The 18,246-nt window shown below is 47.8% G+C and overlaps 1 protein-coding gene across 5 annotated transcripts in view; it reads left to right on the top strand.

Moving 5' to 3' along the window:
* LOC108624168 (kinesin-like protein CG14535) overlaps positions 1–17,535 on the top strand; it is a 265,820-nt gene extending 248,285 nt beyond the window's left edge. For 3 of the 5 annotated variants that reach the window (XM_018023280.2, XM_026812897.1, XM_026812898.1), the window contains 8 exons: positions 2,619–2,816; positions 10,250–10,462; positions 10,670–12,307; positions 12,690–12,938; positions 13,159–13,614; positions 13,723–13,998; positions 14,323–14,580; positions 14,884–17,535. In XM_018023280.2, the coding sequence (XP_017878769.1) occupies positions 2,619–2,816; positions 10,250–10,462; positions 10,670–12,307; positions 12,690–12,938; positions 13,159–13,614; positions 13,723–13,998; positions 14,323–14,580; positions 14,884–15,074 (3,479 nt within the window). In that variant the 3' untranslated portion in view covers positions 15,075–17,535. Of the gene's footprint in view, positions 1–2,618; positions 2,817–10,249; positions 10,463–10,669; positions 12,308–12,689; positions 12,939–13,146; positions 13,615–13,722; positions 13,999–14,276; positions 14,581–14,883 lie in introns of those variants that run through there. The other 2 variants (XR_003389064.1, XM_026812899.1) reach the window with 2 other exon arrangements.
* The last annotated feature ends 711 nt before the right edge of the window (positions 17,536–18,246 follow it).

The following is an 18,246-nucleotide window of genomic DNA, read 5'->3' on the forward strand; positions in this document are numbered from 1 at the left end:
ATTTAATAGTAGTAGTATGGATTCATTGATACTTTTCGGATTACGATTATTCTTTCCTTATTTTAATTTATTTCACGCATCTTGTTAAAAAATTCGCCTTAGTATTAAGTTAAACCTATTCACCTTCGCCTCTTTTTCTTAATTCTTATCTATTTTTTTTCGCTTTCATGGTTTTCATTTTCATTCTCTCTCCCGCTTCTCCCTCCCTCCGTCACACTCATTCCATCTGATTTTCGTTTCTGACTCGTCCATCATTTGATGAATGAAATGCATAGAAATATATATATGGAGTAAAGTACCACCGCAGTTATTATGAAGTACTTTCATATTTGGAAGTAGTAGATGGTTTTGAAGTAGATAATAGTCGAAGTGAAATTTAGCGGTAGAGGAAGATCAATAAATGGAAGGGGTCGTTACTCGTCGCGTAGCGAGAAAGAGCCAGTCATGGAGCAGATAAGAGAAGACGGGCAAAGATAAAGAAAGCCGAGTGAAGAAAGACATGGAAGGAAGCGTGGAACGAACTTTCATCCTCCTCCACTCGGAAGATACACTTGAGGCGAGTCCGCGAGCGAAACTGCTTTTGATCATCGTCTACGACAACGCACTCTTCCTCTTTCCCTCCGTGCGTCACTCCCTCCTTTCCCGTTTCTTTGTAATCGCGGATATCTAGCCCCCTAACTCTTTGCCGGCTGCCGCTTTGACACAGAGGAACGCGAGAACGCGGGACAAAAGTGGATATAGAGAGAGGCGAAGATACGCGCGCAACGCGGAAACGATCGAACGATCGCGGGACGATGCGTTTTCTTCCATCGGCGGAGCGTCGGGTCGTGAAAAGACGGGAATCGCGTTTCGGAGCTGCGCGGGGTAAGGGAGAGCGAGTCGCGACGCGCCGTCGGGTCGCTTTGAAACGCAACGGAATTTGTCGGACAGAAAATTGTAAGAGGCTCGGGGAGGACGCTGTTCGCGAGCCGTGCTCCACCCTGCGTGACAGCCAGACAATGGCCGGGCTTTTGTACTTTGTAACGCCGGTGCTAATTACTCCGCATCAGCCGCGCGGCCCTTAAGGCACACGCTGTCGAACACTTTTACACCCGGGAACCACTGAGAAAGCAGATTAACCTAACAAAACGCGGAAGAAGAACCGTCGTCCGCCGCTTTGACATGCAAATAATTCGCGATAGTTACAACCGAGAACGATGATTCGCGCCCGATTCTACTTTAATAAAGATAAGAACTCGTCTTCGGCTTTGCAATGGTAATCCCTGAGACATGCGTTTTTTATTGCACACTATTTTTTAGTAATAATTCCTGGACTAGTGACGGAGACTGGTAGAACGGGAGATGGAAGCTCTTGAGGGGAGTTCCAGTCGGCAGATGCATCGGCTTTAAAGCACGCGAGTGTCATAGAATTTTTCTACTTCCACCAATGATACTCGCATCTCTAATCATGAAAAGAACATTTTCCCATGTAAAAATGCAAAAACAAGGGATGTTCTCTTGTATCAATAAATTTATCATTATGAGAATTAAGCAAATAAATTCTGTAGAATAATTTCCAATTGTCATAACAGAGGCGATTCTCCTTTAGAGAGGTAATCAGGCCAGGTTAATCTGCGCACTGTTCTGAATCAGACCGGGAAGTTGATTCGAAAGAAGAAACGGTGAAACCGTCGTCTTCGCCCTCCGCACTACGGTCTCTAATTAAATAACAACATAATTCACCGTCTTGCGTTAAAACAATTAAATAACGTTTAAGATTCAGCGACGGCTGCCGGTGCTTTCCCATTACTTCAGAGAGGGCGAGACCCTGGTCCACCCCCTTTCGCTTTCAGTTCCCGTCGCCTTGCCTCCTCTTCCGTTCGTCCGTCACTTTCTCCTTCGGTTTCCTTTTTTGCGGCCAAACTCGCATTGTTTTATGATTTTAATAAAACTCTCCCTATCTATTGGCATTTTTCGACATCCTAGAACAAGTTTCTTCTTTAAGGTTCTATGAAACCTTACATAAAAACAATGTCAAAGCATCCAGATTTTAACAGTTATAATAAAATCGACTGTACTCTACGAAAACTAGTAGAAATGGATCGATATGGTCAGACAATACGGTTGAAATTTGTTCTCAATAGTTTTTTTTTAGTATTTCCGCGACAAAGCAGAGTAAATTTGGGTACAGGCGACCACATTAATCGGCTCGAATCCATCAATGGGGTATAAATTAGACCGCTGACGAGGCTTCGCAACTATGATCGAGCGCATTTATCGCCATCGCGTTTCCCACGGCCGGCACGGTAAATAGTAAACAAATTAATTGTCGCCCGGTCGGGGACCACAAATCAGACGGGCGTGATTGTTGCAAGCCTTGCACGGTACGCCGTGCCGTTTTCAACAGCGAATCGCGCTGCGTACGCGGAATCGATTCGGCGACGCGACGCAACGGCACGTGCGAAAAGCGAGGCGCGATCAATCGTGTGAGCACCGCGTGTGTTTGTTCCGCGGTGACCGCCCGCGATCTGGGCCACGTTTTCACCCGATTTCCGCTCGGTGAAACGAACCGCGGGGATGATTCGACGGGTCGATGAATTCGTTTATTTTATGGTTTGATCTTTTTCGCTGTGTTTCAGGTAAATCTCATACGATGCTCGGCACGCCGGAAGCGGGGCACACTCTCGGCGCGATTCCATGTGCGATCGCCTGGCTATTTCGTGGAATATCCGAGCAACGGCAGAGGACGGGCGCCAGGTTTAGCGTGAGGGTCAGCTGCGTGGAATTAACCACCGGCCAGCAACAGCTACGAGATCTCCTCGCTGCTCACGCTAACGGTGAGCAAACACTAAATAGTGACACGGGAAACAGTAAAGTTGATGATCAAATAAGAGAAGTTCTATCTTTCATTTCCTCCATCCCTATTAAAATTGCTGTTAATAATATAAATGTTGACACGTTAAGCGTCAAGCCTGTCCTCCTTTCAGTCGTTAATTATTTTATTAACCATTAAGTGTTTAAATAATATTCATTAAAATTCTCCAGACTATTTAAAAGTTATTAATAGAAGAATCTTCTGAATTATTTAAATAATTGGCGCTTAACTTGTTAGAGATTCTAAAGCGTTCTCCGTCGATATTGAGAACCGCTTCGGTAGGGGAATAATTCTTATCTCGGGCTTCCCGATTCGTACCGGAGTTCGAAGAAAACGTCCATCCGTCATCGGAACTAGGAAAGTTTTTGAACGGGGGCCGGCGCCGAAGAAAGAACAAGTCTGCGTGACCACAGGCGTACGTAGAGTCGAGTTCCGGTTACAAATTGCGCGCAACATTTGTACCATATTCTCCCGAAGTGGAAGTTTTCTCGTTTGAACGGCCGCCCGGATCGCGATAGCATTGTGTTCGAAGAAACTCGAGTCGTAAGAAACACTCGGTTCTCCCCCGGTTGGTTTTAAGACTTAGCCCCGGCGCGTATTCGAGAAACTGGAACCGCTATAAAAGGAGCTTCCTTCCCGGGAGATGTACGCGTACACGAAGGGGGTTGAAAGTTTCCGCCGATAGGGTTGAGCCGTTTCGGTCGCAATTAATTCGATGCCTGGAAACAATGCGGGCAGGTACAATCGTTTTGGATTAATTAGCGCCGGGCGCAGCAGCCGGGCCCAGCCAAGGGAATTGGAACCGTTGATACACTGGCTGCTGCACGGTAACTCGGTCTAATTTTCAGAAACGTCGTTTCCCCTGTACGCCCGCTGGCAATCAACATTAACGTGAATTGTAACTACGGTCCGATCGTATTGGTTCCACGGGCTTTCCTGTACAAAGGGAATTTTTTGATCCCGTTTTCGAAGGTACGATATTGAAATGGGAATCGCGCCTCCGCTCTCTTCGTACTTCAAATATTAACCCTTCCTTTCGCTCGGCACGTTTTAGTTATTGAAGTATTTTAGAACGCGCAACAATTTTTGTTCGGGCGAGCAAATGGAATGGGAGTCTATTCGGTGAATGGGACGGAAACAAAAGGGTGAGATTGAAGCCGGGAGGCGAGGGGGTGGAAGGAAACAAAAGTAAATTACCGCAAAGGCGAAAGGTATTTCGTTTCTCGTCCTCCGGCTCCGACGAAAACTTGAAATAATTACCAAAGGAGGCGGGATTATCGAATTCTGTCGAGCAGAAAAGCCGAAGTTCCGACGGTGTGCCGAGATGCGGGGACCGAAAGTCGGCTGTGGAAGAAGAGGAACGGCCGTCTCCACGGCTGGGACAGACCTACGCGATACGAGTTAATTATTTAATAAGCTGGAAAATTAATTGCACCGGCTTCTTAATTAGTTAGCGTTCCACGAGAGCGGAAAGAGTCGTCTCTCTCGTTAAGACCCCGGGATACTCTGTGGGCGCCGTTCCGAAATCAGCTTCGCGCGAAACTTGCGCGCGTGTATGCTTCCCCGGGAAAACAGTTTCGAGGAAATTTCGGTCCCCGGGAATTTATCCCTTTCGTCGTTTTCGTCGCTAAACACTTTACGGTTTTAAGCCTTCTTAGCGCGAGACGGTCGCGCAGCTTCGAAACGATACGTTCTCGAATCGAAGACCGGCACAAGAGACACCAGCAAGGGTGTTAAAAAAAGTATTACGTGACTCGTGAATCTCGTCCTCACTTTCGCGACTGGCTGAAAATTAATGGTCGGACGAACGAAAAAAAAATTGGTACCAGTTTATAGGGTGGCCTCCGGCGTTTCGAGGAAGCATAGTTCCCGTTCCGTTCGACGTCGCAGTTTAATATGCCACGTTCCACCGCGGCACGCGACTTCTGCGTTAATGTCAGCTACGAAATTTACTACGATTCTAAACCCTTTGAGATTATTACCCACCCTCGCATTTATCCTCTTCGCCGCGGCGGCACGATCGCGATAACCTCGTACGCTCTCTCTCTTACGGCCGGTCACATTGTTTCTTAATGCAGGCACGCGGCGCGCGTCGCCTTTTTAATTTTCAAGTTCGACCATAACGCCGTTCCTCGGTTCTTTACGATAATTTCGACATCCGTTTATGCGGCCGATCTGTAAGGAAGTGGCAGTAAAAACTCGATACATCCACTTGATAACCGGCCGAGTTCCAGGAAGGGCCGAGTGTATGATTCGCGTAATTGCCTGCTTCGTATATGGGTTCCGATGGAGATTGCGAGTGGACGTCGAAGGTTAATTTCCAGAACGAGGAAGCACTCCCTCCCGCAAATGCGCCGCCACCCTTCGGTTTCTTATTAGTCCTGCGGGTGGTAGTTCCACCGCGATTCCTCCGCAGATACGACCGGGAGGGTAGGGAGGGGAAAAAAAAAAGAAATAATCCTGCCCCTCAATTTTACGGATCACCGAGTGGACGAGCTGGCCCGTGAAGACGGGACCAAATGGCCGGCGCAAGACTATTCTCAAGCTTGCTCCATCCTGCATATTATTCGTCTCTCCCGATGCTGCGAATATGAAGGCGATTTTTTAAAATTCCGAATGTAATTTCGTTCATAAATCAAATATCATACATTAAAAAGTATGAGAGATTATTTTAATTGCAAGATCACAATAAATCGTTCAGAGCTTGAATGAAATTGTGATTCATGTAATTGAATTTTATTTGAATTTAATAAAAATTGCCGTCTATAAATATTTTGACGAAAGTCGCGACGAGGAACGCACTCGCTAAGGGGCGGGAATGTTTAAGCGATGGGAACACTTCCACGGGATATATTTTTAAGCGAGGAACAGCGGGAGTCGCAATAATTCTCATCGTGACTCGCGCCACGGTTATTGTTTTATATTTCTCCGTCGCGTAAAGCGGATAAGGAGAGAGATAAGAAGAAGTCGGAGGAGAGGAAGACGGAGTGAATAATGGTCGCGCCTTGTCGCGGATGCAGCGTCATCCCGGTGCACGCTTTTAACGCGAACGCGTGCATAAAGCGAAACGGAGGCTCGTGTGTATGCGTGTTCTCGTTTTGTTCCTTGGATCGATCCCAGAATCGGAAGTCTGGGAATTTTTCTGCGAAACGCGGACTCAGTCGTATCCGAAATATTTTCGGTATACAAATTTCTCTGATGGAACAAGCTTTCCTATCTTCAATTTCAATTCTACGCTGTGTACGAGTCTGAGGGTAGGTCGGTTTCATTCGCGTGAAATTTCAGGGAATTCTACGGAGGGAACGATCGCGAGAATTATTTGTTAATATCCATTTGTTTGCCGGCCGACCGAAACAATCGATTAAATAACCCACGAAGCCGCATGTTTGCGTTCTGGCGTACGCCAGAAAATGTACACGTATAGATAGAATCGATAGGAGTCGGGGGAGGGCGATGTAACCAACGGTGCATCTGCGGTCAAAAACACTTCCGCTTCCGCTGTCCTGTCCTTCTGCTTCCCAGTTATTTTACCCGCCTCTACCTCGGTTATTTATTTCCCATTATACCGTTTAATTAACTCTATTGTGTCTTGGTCAAAAGCGGTCTCCTCACGAATATTCTCATTAATATTTATAACGAGATTTGATTTGCTGATTGATCGTTAAGATTGAAGGGATCAAAAGTCAATTAATGGCTCGTAGAAATGAGAATTGATACACAAGTCTATTCTCTTAGACATTTAATTATATTCTTTAAATCCCACGAAAAGTTGTTTCTTTTTCCCTGCGGAGTCTCCAGAAGACGTGCCGTTTATCAGAGACTGTAACTTTTACGAGAATGCGGAGGGGTTGGCAATTAAAGAAAACCATGCCGTCTTCCCACGGCGAGGCAATGGCCCGTACTCCGCTAGCCTCGTTCTATATGGCACGAATTGGAGATCGTTCCGTTAACGACAGCTTTCCTAGCTTTCGTCACTTGAAAGTTTAACGACGCGAAGCCCCCCGGTTTTCTCGGTCGAGAAGTAAATTCTCGGTTTACTGGCAATAATTTTTCATCCCCGTAAAAACGTACGGCAGTATCCCGCGATCGAGCCCAGCCCCCTTTTCGTTCTTTTCTACTTTTACCGGAAGCTCTGAAAAATCTCGATACTCCTTTGATCTCGAAGCGTATTATTAAATATTAGGAAATACAATTGAGCCGGTGGAGCGAAAGGAAGATATCGATTTGGAGAACGGGAGCCGAGGGAAGAAACGCAATTAGAAGGAAAATATCGCGGAGAGCTGTAACGGAACAACCGTGGTCGGTGAAACGGAGGGAGCACCTTTATGAAAGAATAACACGTGAAGTTAATTCTAATGGCCGTTCCGTGGATTAACAGGATAATATACCCACCGTCTCTATTATCCCGTTCGCGTTTTTTGTCGGATTTCATTCGGTATGCGACTGTTTGCGAGTCCGGCCGGTGGTAACCGGAAATATTCGAAGGAGGGCGCAACACCGGGTTCCCCGTGCGTGTTTCATTAAGAAATTCGATTCCCCGGCGATAATGAAACTGCGCCTTTTTCCACCTCGGTCATAAGAATCGCATAAAGTCCATCGAGAGGGAGAACAAGCAATAAGTTCGCGAGTATTAAATTAAAGGCCGGTTCGAATTAAAACTACCTACCGAGGGCGATTTATTTCCAGCGTATAAATAAAGTTAACGACTAAACGAGCATTCCCGTGCTTATTACGCCACCGGATATGATTTATTGAAAACTTTCTCCACCGCCGTGCCGCAGCGCCGTCCGTCCGTCGCGTACGGCCGGTCCTCGCCCCTTTTCTTCCTTTCTCCCAGGGAAAAATACGCGAAACGTGGCCGGCCTCGGCCTCCCCACGGATATACCCGGAGTTATAGTCAAGACGGGACACCGGGACTCCCGCGAATATTCGCAGCAGCTTATTACGAGCTTTTCCCCCGGCCCCTGTCCAGGATCCCGACGACCTACGACCTTTCCTCCCCCACCCCCTCATCCGGGGCTCCACTCGCGATAGCACCTGAACCACCCCGCAACTCTTAAACATGCCGCGGACAAGCCTTCTTTATACACCCGGAATTTATGCGTTCCCGCTACGTCGACCCTAACGTCGACTCTTGCTACTTTAATCTCGATACCGAGGGCCATTCTTAGTTCCACTGTTTGGTCCACGGTCCTCCCGGAGTGACTGTAATGACAGTGGATAAGTGAAAACGCGTGACGGGAGTGTCAATGGCCGTTAGATCGGCGAACGAATTATGCAGGGAAAAGCTGGCTCAAGTTATTATCGATTCCCCCGCCTTCGAAACGAATTACCGCTTCCGCCGCATCCCATCCGCGGCTGATACAACGGCCAGTGATTATCGGACCCGTTCTAGAAAAGAAAAAAAGTCGACAACTTCGAGGAGATCGAGGCTTCCACCTTTTTCTCTTTTCCGCGCAGTTCTTCCGCGTGGCAAGCAGGATTTATAAAATTCTTTTGAACTCCTTTTTTACTACAGCCTCTTTAATAGTTTACCGCTTTCATTCCCTTCGGCAGACGTTTGGGAAAACAGTCTCGTTCCGGTCGTCCCGGTCATTCGAAAACGACGGAAACAGATTTCTTTTACTGCCCTCGAAGCTTCGCCCCCTCGGGTAAGTCGATCGGCGGTATTCGAAACGCGTCGGAAAACGATTTATCCGACTCTCGCCAAAGCCTATAGCCACCCTCGGCGCGGGATGCATAGTATCCATATTCTTGAGAATCTTCATGATCGTAGTTTTATTTCCGACGCGCGTCTTCGTTGCGAGCCGCGCAGATGCCGACAATATTACTTTCTCCTGTCCGTTTTATGGATATTGCCACGCCTCGCCGGCATTAATACGTCCACGCGTGCATGCCGCGTACACGCACGAGCCTCGTTCCACCTTCCACGCGCCTCCATCGACTTTCTCTTAATTAACAAAAATTAATGAATTCATCGGCGAAGCTTGCAGATTAAATTTTTATCGCCTCTCGACCTCGAGGCAAAAAATTTTATAGCCCCAGGGTCATTGGTTCGCCAGTCAGAGTGAGATTGATCCAGTTTTTGCTCGGAAGCCCTAACAAAGGGAAGAAAAGGCGAGGTTTTTTACGACCTCGTGTCACGGAACCGATAGACACATAATAACGTTGTCTCCCAATGATTTCCTTTTCTTGGCGTCGTTCCGCCGTCGAGGTTGCCTTTCTAAGAGACGCGGCCAATATGTCAACGACGAGAGGATGTGTACATAAAACCTGGGTTACGAGCTGATCAGATGTCATGCGTTATTATTGTATAAAGCTTCTGAAGCGTGAACGATAAAACTTCCCCTTCGGATCCTTACAATTTTTCATCCTAATCGTGAATCATTTTCATCTTAAATATATGAAACTTCAGAATTATCAGTTCTGTAATACGTGATTTTACATAAGTATTTTAACTATTTTAAAATCATACATAATTCGATATTATTCCGTTAATTTATATTCCATTATCGGAAACTGTCTAGAATTCTGATAATGGGCGAGGCTCACAGAATATTCAACAGTCTCTGGTAGAATTCACTTTTAATTCTTGATATCAAATAGACAATGCTGACTCTTTACGTCGACTCCCCGCGAGGCACACGCGTGTACACGCCAGTCAAGCGATATCCGTGATAACGCGCAGCGATATCCACGCGGCCGTGTACACATACCTTTCGACGTTTTATCGTCGCCGTAACTCAGCTCGGAGACCTGCGGATATTCCGGGCGAAGGGAACGCCTTGCATCATAGCTCGGGCGATGTTATTTTTTCCCGGGGAATAACGGCATTAAACACAAAGGGTTGCCCGGGTATTATTCGCGTGTCCCTTATTTCTCCCCATGTAATCCAGCCAGCTTTTGCCTCGTAACTCCGCATTTGCCCCGTCTTCTCTGAATCGCCAGACGTAATACTCAAGGCAATATCTATGATGCGCGTACGTTTGTTATGTTATATTACATTATAAATATTATAAATATTATATTTATAAAATGTGGCATGTGTATTTCGTGTCATAAATAAATTTATAAATCAAGGGGTGCGGTAGCGGCCCGAAGGCAAGTTTGAGGCCCGTTAGGAGGCAGCATTGCCGTCGGGTACCGCGTACCTTATTTTTACACGTAAATTCGACATTTTAAATTTCTTTCGTGAATATTAATTGTTTCCTCTGTACTTTCTTAATGCTTTAACATCACAATACACTTTTTGTACACTACTTTACAATGTGTAACAAGTCTTATTTAAAAAGATGTCCTTAATGCAGAGATATTTTGTATGATACAGTAAATCATTTCTGACCCAAGCAAGGATCTACTCTTTGCACGACGTGATTTTGTTTGCTGTTCTCTCAGATTCGGAGCAGTCGCCGGCCGTGTACCTAAGGGACGATCCGCTTTTCGGTAGCCTGCAGCTGCAACAGCACAGCGAGCTGCGTGCACCGACTGCGGAACGCGCGGCGTTCTATTTGGACGCGGCGGTAGCCGGTCGGCAGCGAGACGACGGAGACGCTCACATGCTGTACACGCTGCACGTTTACCAGTACAGCGTAGCCGGCAAGGGTGGAGGTGAGCGACTTAAGTTTATCTCTGTTCTATACTCGGCACGTTTGTCATCTAGCTATCGTTCACTGCCAGAGGCAATTTCTGAAATAGAACTCTCGTCAATTTCTTTCGATACACTTTCCTCTCGTATCGAATTGTTCATCGATCAAGCAGTTTGATAGAATCGTTAGAGTTCGTCGAGTAAGGTTTATCGATTGTTGACGTTCCCAGTTGCCGGTGGCAGAAGCAGACTGCACTTAATGGACCTAGGCAATTCGGATCGCGGCAAGTCTTCCGGCGGAATCCCGTTATCAGGTTTGGGTAACATTCTTCTGGCGATCTTCAACGGACAGAAGCATCTGCCGTACAAGGAGCACAAGCTGACCCAATTACTGAAGGAGTGCCTCGGCTCCTTGACGTGTCACGCGGCGATGATCGCCCACGTGTCTCCGAACGCTCAGCACTACACGGAGACGCTCACTACCGTTCAGCTGGCGTCCCGGATACATCGGATGAGGCGAAGGAAGATCAAGTTCATCGGCGGCGGCACCCAAGGTGCCGGGAGCGGCGGCAGCTCGGGGGAGGAAGCCGCGAGACAGAACAGCGAGTGCGATCCCAGTTCCAGCGACCTGTCCGCGGACACGGTGATCTACGTCGGGCCCAGTACGGACGACGCGACCGACGGAGAGCACCCGCCGGTCTACATACCTAGCTTGAACTCCGGTGACAACCGTTGCGCGATGGGGAGAGTGTTACGCGGATCCGCCGCGGAAAGGCCTAGCAAAATTACCGAGGAACGTAGCAGTCCGGCTCACAAAGCTACGAAAGCGGTGAAGACGCACACGGCCTCGAAGCAAACGTCTCCGGCGCACACGGCCACGCCTAAAGCCAGTCCGGCTAGGAAGATCTCGTCGGCGAAGGTCTCGTCGAAGGTGAACGATTCTCCTGGTAGCAAAATCCCGGTGGCAGCGCCGAGCGGGGGATCGGACGAGCAATGGATAGACGGGCCTCGAATCTCGAAATCGAAAGTAGCCGAGGCGAGACACATGTTGAAGGATCCCCACCACAAGCGAGAGACGTGGATCGACGGACCGATGCAGCTGACCGGTCCCTCCACATTGCAGTTGCAACACACTCAGCAACATTCCTCGGGATATGGATTCATGGACAGCCACAAGAAGAGTATGATCAGGAAGTGGGTCGAGAATCAATCGTCGCAGATACAGAAGAGCAGGCACGCCTCGGCTAGGATGGAGTCGTCGTCGTCGAAAGTGTCTGGACAGTCGTCGCAGTTTAAAGAGCTGACGACGTTCAAGACTTGTCCGGGCGTCGACGACGATGATACGTCGCTGTCGACGGTCGAGAGCGACAGCCTGAAGGCGAACGAGATCGAGGACATCACCGAGAAACTCGGGGCTAAGCTGAACCTCTTGAACGTGAAGTCGAACACCGACTCGGGGCTGGATCTGACAGCCAGTCCTGTAATGGACGACAGCGTGGACAAAGGGAAGTTGGATCTTCAGGAGGACGAGGACGACGACGAGGAGATCGTGGTACCGCCGCCGTTGCCTCTCATCGAGCCATTGAGCAACGGAGTCAGCAGGGAGGTATCCATGGAGAGTCTGAACCTCTCTCACAAAGACATCGTCCTACCCTCCAGGCACTCGTTGTCTTCTGAAGACGAGATCCTAGAAATCGTTGAAGTCGAAGATCTGGAGCCGGTGCCTATGCAGGACTCCTGCCTCCAAGTGACCGAAGAGGATATCGCGATGTGCATGGGCGAAAATCCTCTGCCGGAGAGCGACCAGGAGGAACATCCTCTGAGAATTCTCAGCCAGGAGAACTTGACGGTCGTCTCTACATTCACTGGTAAGTACAATCCCTAGCTTCCCAAGAAATATTATCCCGGTATTACGGAGCTACCACCAGCTTGTTGACAATCTGTCCCGACGTTTATATCGCATTTCGTTTCCCCCGGTGCATTCGAATGGAAGGTTGTTCCGGGAAATCGATTCCTAGATCCCGGCTCTCGATAATAGCGCGATCGATGGAAAATAATCATATCGGAGCATTGAAGGAGGACGGATCCGTGGATCGTAACGATAGGAAAAAGAGAAATGGAGATTGGAAGCTCGATATAATTACTCGTCAATACTCGCAATCTCCAGTCTCTTTCTTCGCCTTCTTATCTCTCGCCTCCCCTTATCGATGGGAAATACTAAAAGGAAGCGCACGGTGTATTAATTTCCAGACTCGATGTCGGTGATGTCCGACACGGACCGGTACAGGCCCCAGTATCCGCCCCCGGTCGGCGCCGGCGTTTTACCGAGGCCGTACTTCGACCACGAGGATTTCCTCGAGCAGGAGACCAGACACAAGTTCGACCAGTTGGCCCGGCTCCACGAGCTCTACCAAAGCAAACTGGCCCTCGCCAACGTTTCCAATTCGGTCACTTACCAGAGGGAAAACTCCTCGAACGTGAACGTTAGAGAAGCTCCATGTAAGTTTTCACGAAGTTTCTTGCCAAGGGACAAGATCATTTAATTAGTAACACCGTAAATTATTATATGAAAATATTTTGACGATTTACAAAATTAAATTACACATCAATTACAATCTTTATATTTCCTATAAATTGTTTGCGCAAAGGATTTAGCTTGAAATGTTGATACACGTAGGTGGGTACAACAAGTATGATATTAACGCAGGACAAATTCCAGCCGCGCCCGTCTTCCGTCCTCCGTCGCGGTGTCAATCGTTGTCGCTGTCCGACGTAATGTTCAACGATAACGCGAGCAACCACGGGAGCATCTATAGCGAACCGGCGTACATCGCTGGTAAATCGGACCAGGAGAAGATCTGCGACAATTGCCGTCAAAGTATGACCAGACCAGCCACTGCCTCCTATTGGTATCCGAACAGCGTCGCGCATATAGCGAGCCCCAGGAGGTACTGCGGCAAGTTAGGCGAGTGCAATATATCTAGTCTGAGGCATCCGGACGGTGCCTCGAATCCGAATCTCAAGGAGGAAGTGGAAAGGTTACCCGGGAACGGTGCTTCCGGCTCGGACCCTGAAGAGGAATACGTCGAGGCGAAAAAATTGTTCACAGCTGCTGAGAGGTCCGAGAGGACTGTCACCGGCAAATCGGATATCGAAGAAGATCTCAAAGTTCAAGGTAAGAATAGAGTAAACTTCGACGAGCTGTGAATTGTAATACTTTTTATATCAAATATATTTTTGGAGAATTAAAGATATTAACACTAGGTGAAATGATTTTTTGTAGCAACGGCACCGCTGCAGTTGTCGATTCCATCGCCTGCACCGTCTTCCGGTCGAATGCAGCGCAAGATTACAAGCCTCGGCTCGTCGCTAGGCTTGAATAAAGAGGGCTACGATTCCGGGGCGGATTCCACGCCAAGAGCAGCGAAACTCTCGCCGGCCACGTTATCGAGGCATCGCGCCGAGAGTTCAGGGTACGACAGCATCGTGAGAGACAGCGAGACTAGTAGCATCGCAAGCGACTCGTCCAGACAGACCGGGGCTCTTCAGGAGCACCAAGGTAATTTCTATACGTTTGCTTTTAATAAAAATCTCCCGGGATCTATACTCGAAAAAGGCAAACATGATCGAGGAACCGTTGCAATTAATATCAATGAGTCAATTCTCTCGGTAAATCGACGTCACGTACTACACTCCCATCGAGTTTTTATCAAACCGCATGCTGCTACATATTTTATCGTGGAAATAAAAGAAACGCCCGATCGAGAGGCAACATGGAAAAGCTCTTTGACATGAGATGCGTCTAAAGAAAAAACCCGTACGGTGTCTACTCCTCAGGTGGCGCGCTGGGAGTTCTAACGTCGACGTTGTGCGGGTGTTTCAGCGGTGGAACAGCGGGTGGCAGAGTTCGGGCCCCGGTGCCGGGCCCGTCCGCCGCCGTCCGCCCTGCCGTCGCCGGGGATAATCGCGTACACAAGCGAGGACGTGGACATCCTGGACAGGCGCGCGCGGTTGCGCTCGGATCCACGTGGCACGATGTCCAGGATACACAGCCTTCGACTACGGCAGCGCCTTCTTAGGCTAGAGCTACGAGACGCCAAGAAGCGCCTCATGGTGCCCGATTCCCGCTGGAGCTACGACCGTCAGTATCTCTTCCTTCCTCGCACATTAAAAACATTTAATCTTGACAGTAAAAATCAAGGGAATAATTTATAATATATAAAGTATTATAAATCTTATATCATTATATAATATAAAGTATTATAAATATCTTATATAATTTTTATATATATATATATATTTATATTATATCATATATCTTATATAAAGTATTATAAATCTTAAATCATTCCCTGGACGTTTATACTGTAAAAGATTTCTTTTGATTGATTTCTTTTTTTAAAAAGAATGAAAATGCTGAACTTGTTCGATGTTTGTGTTACAGTCCACGTAGAGGAGAGCATGGACTGGCGGGACCCGTCGTTCCTCGAGGCGCTCGAGGCGGAAACGTGTATTTTACAGAAGCGAGTGCACGCCTGCAAGAGCCACGTTCTGTTGATCACCTGCTTCGACTCGTACCCGAGGCAGTCGTGCACGCGGCAAGCGGAAACGGCATCCGAGGTTCGGATCACTTAACGTAGAGTCGGGTCAGCGCGTACGACCGCGTGCTGATCGCCAAGATGATCTTCGAACGATTTAGAACACGAGACGAGCGAGGTCGCTGATGGGAAGCGCCAGGGGGAAAGAACGGAAGAGTCAAAAAGAATGGGGGGATCGTTGTCACGATGTCGCTCGACTCCGTCCAATTAGTTGTTAAATGACAAATCTAGTACGTATTCGTGTGATCGCCGTCGTCGTTGTTGCGCGATCTCTCAAATGGATGGAGACTTTCGTCCTCCTCTGCTAGAGCAATCAAGCGAGAACCGCGGGTTTATCGCAATTTTATCCTATCGGGGGACCGTAGCGTATTCCAGTGATTTCCGGGGTGAGACGTTCGAGGAGCGAGATTGTTGGCCGATTGACACCCGACGACTTCAAGTACACTTGTTGACTTAAATGATAATTTAGCGTACGAGTTGGTGCTGCATTTTTTTATACTGGTCGAGGGGAATTAGGTAAATTCACTGCCTCCGGTCTCCGGACTTCGCGACGTCACAGAGACACGGACCGAGAGGCCTGTTAGTCAGATTGCTCTGTTGGTACCGGAACCGGGCCAAGCTTCGAGAACAGCGAAGATTCTAGATAGAGCATTTACAAGTCGGCTGACCATTTTTAGGGAAGAGTTATCGTTGCGTAACGGCGTGCCGTGCCGTACCGTGCGTGCTTGATCGATCGGGGATCGGGTGTCGATCCCGCTTTCGACGAAACGATACGCCGAGCCTCGATCGAGGATATTCGGGACCGAAATTCAAGTAGAACTCGCGACGAGTTCGACAGCTAAACGGAGTATCAGTACATCGAATTCGCCAGGATGAAACGAAACGAGATAGGAGAAAGAGTATCTAATGTTATGTACGCTGGAAAATTCAGGAGACCAGCGAAACGATCGATGCGATATAAGAAAGAAAGAAAGAGTGGGAGAGAAAGAGAGAGAGAAAGAGAGAAAAAGAAGTAGACCGCCATTGTATTTAATGCACGCACGTTAATTCAAGAATATTATCGTAGCTTTAATCGTTATCAACAGTTATCGCACTTTCGTAGGGCTCTGTAATTTTCACTTTTAGAAGCGTGATGAGAATCGATGGGAATTCGCGAGAGAAACTATGGGAGCGAGAGTAGAGAGAATGAGTTAACGAGCGCTAAAGTAACTGAGAAGATGCCGAGAGAGAGAGAGAGAGAGAGAGAGTGTGTGTGTTACCTTTCTTCACGGTAAACTCTTAGTGTTCGTAATGGTAAAAGTTGCTCGGTACGCGAGAGATCTCTTTTCACCGGCTGAAACCGGAGACGCGAGACGACAACGTACGGAAAACGCGAGACACAGAGGGAGTCGACGGAGTTACGCGAAGTTTAAGCGTGGGTGGAACGCGGACCGGAGAGATTCAAAATAGACGGGATGGAAATAAATCGAGAATAACGCTAGTAATGCGCGGGTAGAAAATAGAGAGAGTGATTCCAGATTCCTGATACGAGAGTATCGATGAAACCTACGCTGCTCCGTCCACTCCGTATCTTTGCTCAGAGTATATGTCACTGTTTTTTCATAACTGTGCACCGCTGACGACCCGAGATCTCGATCAACTTTCACACGGTGACACTGAACATCGGAACACGATTCGGTTTAATTTCAACTATTTGTAACAAGATAATGTTGCGATCGTTCAAATGTTTAATAAATCGTAATTGAAAGCCGTTCTGCTTACCGAGCAACCCTATAGTCCGCAGGAGTCGTTCTCGAAGCTAAAGGACTAAATCGATCGCCAAGATTCCTGTGTCATTGTTAAACGAAAGACCCGTACGCCATATTCGTCCGTGTTGTTAGACTGTTCTTAACCCGCCACTGCCAAACCAAGCGTTTTCGTATAATCGATTATCCATCGTGTATCGTTCCCGCTTCCGGTTTTCAGTTTTAAACCCAGAGACTCGTCCTGCGACTGATTTAACAAACGATTTCATTCCCAACGATGCCTTCCAGGCGCGACGTTCTCAATTGAATTAACGAGAACGTCGAGCCAGAACGAAGTCAAACCGGTACCAAATCTCTATTCCTGTCTCCCGTTTATTTCATATTCCTCGATTTCGTGTTTCACAATCTAGGGAAAAGCGTCACTCCGTCTACTGCCGTGATAAAACACGATTATACTGTGATTTTAATAAGAAGCGCCACTGTTCTGAGCTTACGCGGAACTTCTTGCGAAAAGCAGAGTATAGCGAACAATTCAACGAGTAATATACCACCATAGCGATTAACGATTAAGAGAGAAAGGATACAACACAGATTACACGCGCACTACCTAAGAACACGAGCCAACACACAGACACACACAGACACACGTACACACCACGCGTCTACTGTACCATAGTACTTGTACCATATTTATATTTTATATGTACAAATTAGCCATGTAATTTCTTGTAATAAAGATCAATTTACAACGTGCATCGTTGCCCATTGCAAAACCGCGATTTCCGTCCCCGTCCATCTGGAGGGACCAGTTTTTTACCCTGCGAAATTCCAAACCAGTCCTGCTCGCGCAACGAGAGGGACCGAATTCTGTTGATCAGTTCCAAACGGTAGGTGAACATCTGTTTTAATTACTAATTCATCGTTGCAACGAGAAATGACAAACCGAGACGCATAAATCACGACGGGCGTTCGTCATCCGGCTCGCGAGGCGAAGCTGATTCGCGTGCTGGCGTGGAACAATGCCGAAGAAGTTACACGCCCACGCGTGTACGCCGTCGCTTGTACGAAGCGGAACGAATCGGTGAGATTGAATGGAACACGGCGCAGGTAAGGACGTCGTAATTAGAGGCGGAACAGAGTCGGGCCGCGGAAGCGGGGCTAATGATGCGGAAGAGGAACAATGATCTTGGATTTCTGCCTCCTCCTGGAAGCTTGCGAGCCGTACTCTGAAGAGGACTGTATGTGTACGTGTGTGTGTGTGTATGCTCTTGGGAGTTCGAAGCCGAGGGGGTGGTTTAAAGGGGAGCGAAACAGGACCAAGTTATTTACACTTACACGGTTCTTATTCCGACGATAATGACACGTATCGATTAATGTAAGTACAGATAAATTGAGAAGAGACGAATTCATGACACGGCTAATTAAGCTTCGCGTTCGATCTGATGAAACTGCATACACACACAC

This window comes from Ceratina calcarata, unplaced genomic scaffold, assembly GCF_001652005.2.
Source record: "Ceratina calcarata isolate Rehan_Ccalc_2016 unplaced genomic scaffold, ASM165200v1 scaffold301.2, whole genome shotgun sequence".
NCBI lineage: Eukaryota > Metazoa > Arthropoda > Insecta > Hymenoptera > Apidae > Ceratina > Ceratina calcarata.